Source organism: Molothrus ater, chromosome 2 (assembly GCF_012460135.2).
Source record: "Molothrus ater isolate BHLD 08-10-18 breed brown headed cowbird chromosome 2, BPBGC_Mater_1.1, whole genome shotgun sequence".
Lineage (NCBI taxonomy): Eukaryota > Metazoa > Chordata > Aves > Passeriformes > Icteridae > Molothrus > Molothrus ater.
In genome coordinates, this window is record NC_050479.2 from 101,894,862 (window position 1) to 101,908,270 (window position 13,409).

Here is a 13,409-nt window from a genome sequence, read left to right on the forward strand (position 1 = left end):
TATTCTCCCTTGAAGGCCTATAGCATTCAGTCAAAAAGATGGTTTGTTAGGATTCTAGCAAAATATATATTGTTACATCAGTGGTTAAAAATAGCAGAGTCCTTCCACAAAAGCAAATGAATTCTGTATTAAACTTTCCACAGCAACATTGAGATAGATTTTGTATGCTTAAATATTGACATATGGCCCAGGTGGAGAGCCTGATGAGCAATTAAGACCTTTTCCACCCAAGGACATTTGCTTTTAAAGCATTTGACTAATTCATATACATATATATATACACACTCTCTGAAGATTTTCTTTTTCCCAAGTGATGTTTTTTTCTTTAATCATCACAAGCCTATGGCCTTGACTAAGCTATCCATTTTGCCACTTTGTTATCTCTATAAAATATTCTTACAATTCTTTAAATACCATAAATAATAAGATGCCATTTGTTGGAGCTGGGTGATGTATGGCATTTATGTAGGGAATCAGACAATGTCACAGATGCACAGAGTGCCTGAGGTTGGACAGAACCTCTGGAGCACGTCTGCTCCATTCCCTTTGCTAAAGCAATGCCACCCAGAGTCAATTGCCAGTGTTTGGTCACTCTCACAGTGAAAAAGCATTTTTAAGAGACTCAGCTCTGTCTGCTAGTAAGACATGACCTTTGCTTCAGCGTAGGAGAGAAGAAAAAAATCCTGGAAATAAATCCAACATTTTCTTTCTCTAAGCATCTCTTATTTTTTGTCAAATTTATTTAACTGTCAAAGAAATGGTGGAGAATTGTAGATGATTAAAATAGATATAAATGCACATCACTGACGCTGATGTTCTGAAGTGCTTTCATTAGCAGTGTACTCTATCCTCCCCATCTTTTTATAGCTAAATGGGCTATTGTGTGCTCTCATGGGCACTAATGTTCTCCAGAAAAGACATGAATCCTGATTTTTGTGTGCACAAGCCCTCTTTCCATCTCATAAATATTGTGAGCATGACTTCAGTGAGTAAAAGAGCCAGTTTCCTCCAGGGTGCACAGATACTGGGAAAAGGATAAATTACTTCAGGTGGCTTTGGATTGAGGTGGCTTTTTCTTAAAGGAAAGATATGGGACATCTTGTTTTCCAGTTCAGAAATATAGTCAGAATAAAAAGTTAATAGAAGTGACTGAGTTTATTGAGAGAATATTTTCCTTTGGTTTGAATAATGCTGTTCTGTTTCACTTGCACCTTTAAAAAATCTGGTCTCATGATCCACGTGTTAGAACTGAAAACTGATAATAATTGTGGACTTGTAAATTATAAACAAAGTAATTTTTAAATTTTCTGACCATCTGCTGTTTCAGTGAGTATTTAAATCTTTCACTCTAAATAATTCATCTATTTGCTCCTAAACAAGGAGAGGTTTAAAGGTGTTGCCTTGGTTTTTTTCAGGAGCTGATGGTGAGAGCACTCTGCCCTGCATTGATAGATCCTTCTTGACGACCTTATTCTGTGACCTTTCCATTACTTTAGCCTGAAGTAATTTTTGTAGACGTTTCTCTTTCAATAGAAAGTTGCCATCCTCACTACAGATCCCACAGGGAATTCGTGATCATGAGACCACTCTGGGCTCACACTGGCAACAGGTTGAGGCTGCTACAGTGTCCACTTAACAACTTCTTTTCATACCCCTCTGGAAGAATCTACAGTCACCTTGTGCACAATGGAAAAAATGCATTAGACTTTGAATGATTGTCCAGTTATTGGTTGTATTCTTTCCTATTTTTTCTTATTTTATTGGATACATGTGGATTTGATCAGGATTTTCTCCTTAATCACCAGCCATTTTCTGGTGTCATGAATACAATAGACTGGGAAATTCTCTCTCTCTTGGAGAGCCTTGTTTCTGTGGGGAGTAGGGTTAGAATTATATGAAAATGTTGCATTTAAAGGACTGTGTATATTATTTTATATTGGCATACTGGATATATTTGATTTTAAGAAGCATTATAGGTCAGGATTACATTATAGCTACAGATTTTCTCATAAACATCCAGTTGAATTATTTCCTGTTCTTTTGTGTCTTCAGTGAAAGTCTAAAGCCAGGCACTCAGTTTTGAGATGATGCACATAAAGCATGTGGTAATAGCAACATGTTCTCTTTAAAGCCTGAACCAACATGTTCTTTTTAAAGACTTTTTATAAGTCTGCTTTTAGTCTTAGGCTGAGAAGCCATTCTGCTTCTTTCTCATTAGTATTTCCTGATAATTGCTTCTAGTGTTATGCTTTAAGGAGCTCATGTGTTTGTTCATCACATACCCAATTTAAGATGTCATTCTTTTTTTTCTTTTTTTTTTTTCTTTTTTTTTCTTTTTTTTTCCATTTTCCATTGTTGTCCAGCTTTCAGATATGGTCTGAGAGCAGGTCACTTTCCAAATGCATAACTCCAGTCAGAGGGGAGGCTCTGACTTTATAAAATGTTGCCTGCTTAGAGGAATCTCATTATACTGAGCTATTGGAGATTTTTTTTGATACACTGAATATATGTGTACTTTTTTTCATAAATATGCCATCCTAAATCAAGTTCATAATGTCCACGACTACTGAAGCAGCCCAAAATTGTGGGATCACAAACACTCCAACATCTTCTGCTTCATTTGTGCTGTTGAATGATGGATTTTCTTTTCCCAGTTAACATGTTTTGGAAACACAGTTGTGTCATTCTCTGTGATTCACTCTAAGATCAGATTCCTAGCAGGAGGTCTTGGACTGTGAAAGAAACAAAGGAATCATCCTAATTCTTACCTGCTGGCAAATTGCAAGTCTCTATTGACAACCAGTTACAGACTGATTATATTAGCACAAGGTAATACAGTTTTATATATAATATATTACAGAGCTAGTGTGTCAGTCTCTAGAATTGTTATCCAAAGGGATTTAGACACTAAAGTCTGAACTGCATCACTGTGGGCAGGTATCCTGAGGGGGATGGCAAAATAAGCCTCTGATGCCAATGGTGTACTAAATTTTGTTTTGAAGCATAGCTTGCTTTCCAGAAGTGCAGAGGGAAAATACACAGCTGTTTATTATGGTCAAGAGTATCTGTGGTGTTCTTCTTTGGCAGGTTGTAACTGTTGGGATAAAAAAGGAAAAAATTACAGAGGATATGTGATTTAACAGAATTGCTGGGTTGATGGAGATGTTGCAGTAATGTTCTGTCAGTTCCCATGCACATGGGATTACAAATGATCTTTCATCAATGCAGCTTTCTCCTGCCTGTGATTCTCATATACCCAACTTCACTGAAAAATGCATTTTTCTGAATAATGGTGCCTGGGCAGGGTTCCAGTTCTTGATCTGTTCTGCTTCCTCCTTTTAGATCATGTGTATGAAAAAGAGCATAAAAGGCATCAGAACTGGCCACATCCCACTTCATAGATATATTTGGTAAATTTAATAAATGCATCTCTTTAGATTACTCTGGCAACCTAGGATATAGCTGATCTATCAAACACTAAAACTGCAGTTAATAAATATTTATTATCTGGAGCAAACACTGCACAATTCAGTTCTGTAAATTTGGATTTAAATTGAAAAGTATTATCTTTTGACCAAGGGTATCAACTGCTGATGCCTATTTGGGGCTTACTTAGAAACAGAGGCCAGACAAAGTTAAAAGGAGAAAAGGAGATATATTTAATGAAGGGCCTTCAGGTACATTAAGGGCAGATGAAGCCTCCCCAAGGGACTACACCCAGAATGGATGATGGTCACAAGTTTTTCAGACAGATACAAGTTTGGTCTATTAGCATATCAGGTGTTAATCCTCCAATTACAGCTTCAGGTAATGAAGTCATATTCCCCCCGTTTGCTCCCCTCTCCCCCAATTCACTTTTGTTTATACTTTTTGGGGCTTGAGGCCCAAATTCACTTTTGTTTATACTTTTTGGGGCTTGAGGCAGATAGTGTCCTTGGAACTCAGGCCTAGAAGGATTGCTTTTACCAAAATATGAAGAGAATTAACTAACACTCTGTATGGAGTTCAGAGTTATACACTAATGCAGTACAGGATGTGAAAAATACAAAAGCTAAAATCTTACAGCATCAGTGCAACAAGTTAATGTTCAGATTTTTATATTTTTTATGGATTATTGAGTGCTTCCAAGATGACACAGCAAAAATGGTTGTGGTAGTCACAATCTGACCTTGAGAAGTGTTTGTAGAAAATGAGAGGTACCTGACTTGTTTCAGGTGTCAGAAAGTGGTAGTTTTAGGTCCTACTGCAGTTTTAAATTGTATTGTGTATTGTAAGTTTGGCAAGTAAATGTAATTATTTTCTTCAGTAAATTAGACCCAAAAAAATTTCATAAATAAAGTAAATAATTATTTTCAGAAAATTTGACAATAAAATTCTGTAGTAATATTTCATATAAATGTTTTTTTGCAGAGTAGTTTCACTTATAAGCCTTTTCAGGTATTTAAGAGGGAAGGGTACTTGGCTTTTTCTACTTTACACAAGCCTGAGCAGGAATAATGATTGCTGATTCATCTGACTGTAATATCAGTGACAATTGGTCAGGCTGTTTATTTGTTTTAATTTAGATTCTTCAGCCTATTTTAAAGCACTTAATGATATGTTAATTCAGAATTAAACGTGGAGTTAAATTTAAACTTGGAGAGTTTGTCACAGTGCCTTCTGTGGATCAGGATGATGATATACAATATATGTTCTGGATTATGGTATAAATTCAATTTTTTCCCCAAATGTTTTTGATATTATCTTGTCTACCTTCATACTGGATTGTTTCCATGTCTTACTTGGAGAGACCTGTCTAATTTAACCAAATTGAATGAGGAGGGGGTGAGAAGAAGGGAAAGAGACAACAGAAATTGACAAAAAGGCATCTTGTGAAAGGGAAGAGCAGGGTCTTTTATTTCTGTTTAATAACTCCCAGAGATGATACAAGCTTCAATACTCTCTGCTTTGAAGTGAGGAGGAAATGCAGTTATTAATCAGATGACTGGCTGTTAAATACCAAAAAAATTATTAATGTCCACTTAGCTCTAGCCATGTGTTGAGATTTAATTTTAGTTAATAGATAGTTTGTGCAGTTGTCAGATAATTATGGGTCTGTAGTAATTAAAGCTTCTGTCACTGAAAGCAAAGAGTGTCATACCAGGCTTCTAGGAAAATTAGACAAAGTTTCAGACCATGAGTTTCATAGCAGGCTCATTAAGTGGTGTGAAAATTGTCATGAACCTTTGCTCAGAGTGCTCAGTAATTGCATACAAAAGTAAATTTGCATTGAAGTCCATCCCTAAGGAAAAGACACTGAGGTCATTTTGAAATCAATCAATTATTTGGTGATAAGTTTATATCCTAAGCTTTAAAGACTGAATTTTCCTGAATTGGATTACCCAAGCTTTAAAGACTCTTCTGTACCAGAAAACCTGTGATGTACCTGCACAAGGACAATATCTCTGTATATTAGTTAAATATCTTTGGGGGTTTTAATGATATAAGACAAAATGTCTGCAAGGTAGATTTAACTGAAACATTATTCCATGTGACAGCCAACAGGAGGAAACTCACTTGGGTTGTTTTTATGATGTGATTCAGGAAACAGCAAAATCTACATGTGGTGAAATAGAAGGAGTAAAAAATGGGAAAGACATGGAAGTGCTAAAGTTGTGAATTTTTTTGAAAATTTAGTAGAAGCATGTTCTCTTTAGCATGGTTCTAATTATTGCAGCTATTCTCAAGTTCAAATGTGTATTTTTTCTAAAGTTAGGTTTTCTTTTTTTCTAATTTAGGTTTTCTTAGCCATCAAGGTGTTGTCTAAGGCTATGGGATGCTTATTCTCTTATTAACTTCTAGAAAAAATATTTTAGGTCAACTGTTTCATGATACCTTAAATGTTCATTTCTGAGAATTTACAAAGGGCAAACTTTCCAACTTATTGAACAAGGTTTTCATACACATAGGAAATTTCTGAAAAGTGGAGTGTTTTGGCTGCTATTTGCTCTTACCTAGTGGTGGTATCTCTGAAGGACAGAAAATAAGAACTATGAAATGCTTTTTTCCATGGTTCCTGCTCTTTCTGTCTCCCTTCAGCTGTGAGGGAGAGACACATTGCACTGAAAGAGTTTCCAGACAAAAAGACCTGTGGCATAATTCCACAGGCTGTCGAGGAGGTGAGAAGAAAACTTGGATCTGATGGTATGGTCACATTTCTCTGTCAGTATGGATCTGAGCACTGAAGGTTGGGCTCATTTCCAGTATTTCACAGGAGTGATCCACCACATCACTCCTCTTTCATCATCCTCAAAGCATGCAGGCAACAAAGGCACTTCTCCACCATCCAGCAGGCAGCTCACTTTCAGTAACATTCTCATCAGTCTCTCTACATTACATTTGATTTGTACTATACAAATGAATTAGTTCAGCGCTGAATACCACAGAATTGTGTTTTGTAGCTTGATAATGTTATTATTATGACTCATGGCAGTATGCAACATCATGATCATTCAGTGTTTGATTCAGCAAAACATCTAAAAATAACAAAATACTTGAAATTCACTGGAGCTTCACTCTTTGTGGTAAGGCACAGGAGGCCTTGTTTTCATATTTACCAGTTTGGGAGAGTTTTGATTCATACAGCTGACAAGATGCAGACACTCAAAGTTAGTTCAAACCTGACTGCATTACATCGATGCAACTGCTTTAGAAAATAACATTGAATTAGCCCATAAAGTAAGCATACAATTGAAATCTGCAGCTAAACATGTTACCTCTTCCCACATGTGCTGTAATAAATTATTGTGTTGGTGTTCTTAGTGAATCTTAATTGTGACATCCAACATGTGCATGATTTAAATTGCCTTCAGACTGGATTAAGGCAGTTATGTGTGCCAGTGCAGATGAAGCTGTTGCTGTGACTCAGTTGCTCTGTAATTTCTGCTGTTAAGAAGAACAGGGAGGTTGCTGGCACTTTTTAGTTTTGTCATTTTGAAAGCACATGCCCAAAAGCAAGTAACTTTGGGAAAAACACATGTTCAGTTCAGACTGAGTGGTCACTGATGATAAGTGAGGCAATAAGACTCTGCATTTGTATGAGTTTATTTGAGCTGATTCCAAGCCCATCTCTGTTGGATCAAATATATGTTCTGCCATGTAAATGAGATTTTACAAAGCAAGTTAGATGTTGGGTCAAAACTATGGCATATCATTTGGTGGTATTTTAACTAGTCCTAATTAGAGGTGTTTTGTATACACTTCATTTCTAGTCTGTTTTAAGAAGTTGTTTCTTAGAACTCCACAATTACAATTGCTGATTTTAAGGATGCTTTTCAACTAAATTCTATCGTTCTGGCACTTAATAGTGATTGCAGAGCTTTTCATCTGGTAGGTGGGCTCCTTGAAAACACAACAAATGTTAAAATTATTTTTTGAAATTTTAAACAAACTATGAACTAAATAAAAGTTCTGGTTTGAAAGACAGCTGATGGATTGTTGGCACTCCAGGACAGCAAGAGAAGCTGTTCCATATGAAATTCTTGTCATTATAGCTGGACCAATTAAGGGCTGGGAAGTGTGTCCCAGAGTTCAACATTGGAAACAGTGTTGTGTGACAGTAAAATTAGATAAGGTTTTAACATAACATGGGTTTGCCACTCAGAGACTCCATCAACTTTTTTGGGATTTGTCATGATACCTTTTCTAGCATAGTGCTATCTGCAAAGATTTGCAAATAGAACTGTGGTCCTGGGACATTGTAGACAAATAGCTTCTAACAATACAGTGTCTAGCAGAAGATTTTGTAGTAAATTTTATTTCTTTTCTTCAGCTCTTTCTTTGCTTTTAGCTCTGTTTGCCTCTTTGTGAGATAAGAGAATAGTATTGAAGGTAATTTGGGTTGGTATTATACTTTTATCCAGTTCCTCAAAAGTATTTGACTTCAGTTTTTCTAGATGCTGTTGTTGAGGACTATTGACCCATGAGGAGGCCTGCAGTGAGTCCAAAAATTAGTGAAACTTGCTTAGGTGCTATGAGAAGTCCAAGAAGCATCTTATTAAAATACTAGAAGTGATCCTGTCACTCATCCTGAGAAAGAAGTAGTTTAGGTGCCTTAAGGAGCATGTTGAGTGTCTGGAGGAGAAGCAGCAATTGTGTGCCCTCACACCAAATTCGGAGCTAGTGGGAGGTCTGAGGTCCCAACTGAGTGTGGTCTCTTCCTAAGGTCATGGTTGCTTTTGAGCACATGCTCTCAGAGGGACAGAAAGATTTGCCATCCTCTTTATTTTTCTCAGTGGCAAGGCTTAGCAGAATGCTACAAGGAGATAATAACCCAAGCAAAAAAACATTTATTATAGGAAGATCCTCAGAATGTTTTTGTCCTGTTGGTTTGATGTGAGATGAAATTTTGAGGAGCAACCTAGGATCTGTCTATATTCAGCACCTAATGATAAGATATTCACAGTACAAATAAATCCCCTGAAACAATGTGGAATGCACATCCTAGCCTCTAGCTGTGTCTGTACTCCCTGCTTATTTAGGGATTTGTCTTTTGCACGGTGGGGGAGTTGAGTTGGCAGCTGCAGATGGAGGAAATACTGTGTCAATGAATAGATGTATGGCTTTCCATTAGTGTAACTGATGGTTCAAGTAGCCATCGATACTTGGAACAAAATCAGCCCTGAAAAATTGATCTTGGACTTTGCCAGTAGTATCAATAACTGGAAATCCTAAGGCAAACTTTTTTTAGCAGTTTAACGATTGAAGCAATTGTTTGTGAATCATTTACTCAGTGCAGACACAGCTGCCTCAGTGTGATGGATTCCAGCAGTTTCTATGCCAGGCACTTCCAATTTCTCACTGTCATTCAGTGTCTGATTCATCCTGTCAGATGGGCTTGACTCATGTAGCCATTGTTTCCCTGTTTGTAAAATGGATGTGATCATAATCTGCTGGTTGTAATATCTGTCTGCCTCACTTGAGCTATTGTGCAGGTCAGTTCCTTTCCATGCTGTCTGCCACAGCTGGGTGGAAAACAATGGAGCTGGCAACGATGTGCTCCCACTTGGGTAGCCTTGAGAGAGACTTTGTGTGTGATCACTCCCAGCCCTCAGAAATTTGGGTATAATGATGGTATCATGATGGGAGTTTGCAACCCCTCTCTGTCAGCCTGGCAGGCACAGCCATGCCTGCACCGTGGCCTCTCCTGGGTTCTGTACCAATCCTGATGCTGCTCCTGCACTGCCAGAGCTCAGGTCCTTCCTTCCCCTCTGTGCACCATTTGTCCCTTTCCAAGGGCAGGAGCTCTCTGCAGGTGACACTGAGCATGTCAGCAGCAGAGTATGGACAGGAGTTGTACAGGACAGTCACTGCCCAGGGCAAAGGAGTGGCTGGGGCACAGCTCCTCCAGCCACAGCTCCTCCAGCTCGTCCAGCCACAGCTCCACCATCCCCTGCCACTGCTTCCCGAGCTCCAGGTCTCTATAGTTGCCCCACACCATCCTCTGGGGATGGGGAGAGCAGCGGGAACAAGGGGAGCTGTGCCCCAAAACCATTCCAATGCCCAGGTCTTAAAAGGTCTGTGGTCACAAAGATGCTCAGTACTGTAACACTCTCATTTGGTGCATGATGATATGGTAGTAGTGCTCTCATCTGTGGCACCTTGCAAGGTACATGGACACCAGACTCCTCCCTGAGGCCACTAAAATCCAGCTCTTTTTTGTAAAGTCTTTTCATCCATATCTAATGAAAATTAACGTGTGATAATGTGATAATGTCTGCTCAGAATATCAAGGTACTTCACCTATCTCTTCTGATGAAAGGACATGGTTTAATTTGAAAAAGGAGTAGTGTTAAGTGCAGTTTGGGGACAAAATCAGATTTAACTTCAATGCTGAAGATTTAGTAAGTGTCATAAAATAGTACTGGTTTCAGTAAAATGAACATGAAAAGAAAAACAATTCAGTGTAATTGACAAAGGCTTTCTATACTGTCCTAGTAAGTAATTTTAAAGGGCAAATTCAATCACAGAATTAAATTTTGTATTCACATTAGTCTTAACCATCTGCTCAAGTAATTACTGTTTAAACTGGAAAATTTATTTTAAAACATTATTTTGTAAGATTCAGAACCCGTGTTTGCCCCAGAACTGAGGCTGCAACATTCTTTTTATTTTTGATTATCTGAATTCCGTGTTATGGGGATAGGGTGGCAGAGAATTTTGTCAGCTATCTCAAGGTGGCCTTTGAGAGATGAATTCCAGAGCAGAGCCCTACTGCATCATCTTTGACAGAGGCACTGAAGCAGTGGCACCTCTAATGCTCCTGAGGTGGTAAGGGGCCTTTCTGAGGGTGCTGCATGGTTCCATTGAGTTCTGTGGTATGAAGCTTCATGGTGTAAAGCTGGGAGAAACACTACATTCAGAAGATTTTGCTGAGGTTTTCTAGAGCTGTGGTGTGTATAGAAACTTAGATGCCCCTCATCGCTGATATTACTAGGAAATGGATGAGCCCCTATGGAGTGGCATAAAGGGTTTAGCAGCAGAGTGGTTGGTGATTCATGTCCCTGACTTGCTACATGTAGAAATGTGGGTGTGAAGTAGTGACAGTCAGGGAGTCCTTAATGAAGTGCAGAGAAGACAGTCCTAATAAAAGCTGTTGTATCATCAGCTGCCATGTGTGTTCTCATGTGGTCACTTGCTACAGTCTCCTATTAAGAACTATTTAACTCTGTGGCACTTGCTCACTATTGGTGCCTTATTAGCAATTATTGGTCTGCATTGCAATTTCTTGCTTGAATATGCTCTTTGCAGCAGGTTCCCTCAAAATACTTGCAAATAATATATTTTTCCTACAAAAACAGATGTCAGTGAATCAGATTGGATAAAGAATGGAATTATAGAATAGTTTTGGTTGGAAGGGACCGTTAATGATCATCTAGTCCAGCCCTCTCCGCAATGAGCAAGGGCATCTTCTACTAGAACATCTTGATCAGAGCTCTGTCCAGCCTGGCCTTGAATGCTGCCAGGTATGGGGCATCTACCACCACTCTCCTTGGAAAAAATGTCTTTCTTATATCTTATGTAAATTTACTCTCCTTCAGTTAAAAACCATCACCTCGTGTCCTATTGCTAAAGACCCTGATAACAAGTTTGGCCCTTCCTTCTTATAGGCCCCCTCTAAGTACTGAAAGATCACAGTAAGGTCTTCTAGGACCTTTATCTTCTTCAGGCTGAACAGCCCCAGGTGTCTCAGCCTGTCTTCACAGCAGAGGTACTTCAGCCTTCTGATCAACTCTGTGGCCCCCTGGACTCACTCCAACAAGTCCATGTCTTTTCTGTGCTGAGAGCAGAGGAACTTTGATGTGAGAAGGGAGTAGGAAAAATGCAGCACACGCAACCTCTGAGTTTATTTTTAACACAGAGTTGAACTGTCTGTCCTATACACCTGATGGAACTGAAAAGTGCTTTGATTTCTCACCTTTGCTTCAAGAAAAAAAAAAACTCCACAGCATAGATAGTACTGCATAGCTTTAGGTGCTGGTAGCTTGTGAAATAATTTGCCTGCTACTACTACTACCAGATATCTACTACTGCTTTTTAACAAAGAACTACTTCAGTTATGATGAATTTATATATGTTAAAAAATCAAATGTTTCTTCAGATTTGATGTGTTATAGTAAACCCAATTTAATACAGTGACTGTTGTGGAGATTTAGGGTTTAAGAGTTGTGATGAGCTTTGGCAGTGAGCATTTAAGAAGAAGGACAAATTACAAAGACATTCCTTCATGTGGAGCTCTCACCAGTTGACTTACAGAAGCATGTTGAGATGAAGGGAGTTGTTTTGTGCTTCCTCTCAGAGTGGTTGGGAAGAGCCAAGGAATGTATATAGTAGCACAGACCTATGATCTGTTTTGTAGTGGAAATGTGTGTAGGAAATAGAATTGAGCAATTGTGGTTGATGTTTCAAAAAAATGCCTTAGCTGCAGTGCTTATCAAGGGGTTTTGACTATTCCAAACCTTACTGTTTTTATTTATTGTAGGAAAAACAGAATCTCACAACAGTGAATTCTTACTTGAGTAGCACTGAAAATAGGTCCTTAGATATGCTGGCTCTTTCATATAGTTTCTGCATTGAAATTTCCTTGCAGATGAATTACTTCAGAAAGAACAAAACTACTCTGATGATGTTTTGGCCAATATGATCAGCGAACCCAGAATCAGCTACGGAAATGATGCTCTTATGCCTTCATTGACGGAAACAAAGACCACAGTTGAACTTCTTCCAGTGGATGGAGACTTCAGCCTAGATGACCTTCAGCCATGGCATCCCTTTGGAGTTGATTCTGTTCCAGCCAATACTGAAAATGAAGGTAAGTACAATAGGGGGAGAAACCACAGATCTTTCTGAGATGAGCTTTGTGGTTTCTGTTCACATTATTCCCTGAAAATTCATATTTTTCTTGTAAGTGTAAGTGGGATAGAAGTTCTGAAATGAACATTTGGAACTGGTCTGCTGTGTCAGTTGTGTCTCTTTGATGGAATAGAAAGTCCTGACTAAAATCTCTAATTTAGACACACAATAAATTTCAGAGTTGAGCTTACTTGCCTTCAGAAACAAACCATAATAAAGTCTAGGAGATTATGAGTAACAGTCTTAAAAGATACACGACAATGACTCAATGACTGCAGGGAGATAGATAGATAGATAGATAGATAGATAGATAGATAGATAGATAGATAGATAGATAGATAAGCTGTTAGATTTGTGCCATGATGAAATGAGTGTTTTATTTAAGGTAGAGCTTTTTATTTGCTGGCATGAAAATTATTACAGTTCCAGCATAATCCTAGAAGACAGATAATGTTATTTCACTCCCTACACTGGTTGTCTGGAATGTACTGCAGAAATGCTCCTACATGCACATCAGTACAACTTGGCTAGTGAAAATGTTTTTCCTGAGGAATATTATATGGTGTTCATGGACTACTTCAATGAAGTGACTGCATGCTACTTGAAAAATCCATATAGCATCTGGAATTGCTAATTCACTTAAGTGTTGGAGCCAATAAATCAGAAGCCTGAGGGACTTCAGTCATGTCATTCAAGTTCCTCCTCTTGCCTTTGTTTTCCTTTCTTTAACTTAGCACTGTTTCTAGTGCTAAGTTAATCACATCAGTAAGTTTGATACTGCCGAGCCACAGTACATACAGAGCCTGGAACTGCAGAAGTCTTCTCAGGCAAATCTGTGATTTGTAGCTAAACTGCACAGACATTAACATCCTCCTCAAGTCTTTTGAAACCACTGGCTTAGGCTGTTCCTGCCCTCAGAATGAGTTCTGAGATCATCCTTATGCAGTTAGTCTCATTCCAGCACAGTAAGTGAGTGACTGTGAGCAATTGGGTGTGTGGGGCATGGATTTGCCAGGTCT

At 38.5% G+C, this 13,409-nt stretch overlaps 1 protein-coding gene across 4 annotated transcripts in view; it reads left to right on the plus strand.

The window, feature by feature from the left end:
• APP (amyloid beta precursor protein) overlaps positions 1-13,409 on the plus strand; it is a 208,467-nt gene that overhangs the window by 172,452 nt on the left and 22,606 nt on the right. For all 4 annotated transcript variants that reach the window (XM_036378886.2, XM_036378877.2, XM_036378904.2 and 1 more), the window contains one exon: positions 12,128-12,349. In XM_036378886.2, coding sequence (XP_036234779.1) covers positions 12,128-12,349 — 222 coding nt within the window. The remainder of the gene's footprint in view (positions 1-12,127; positions 12,350-13,409) is intronic.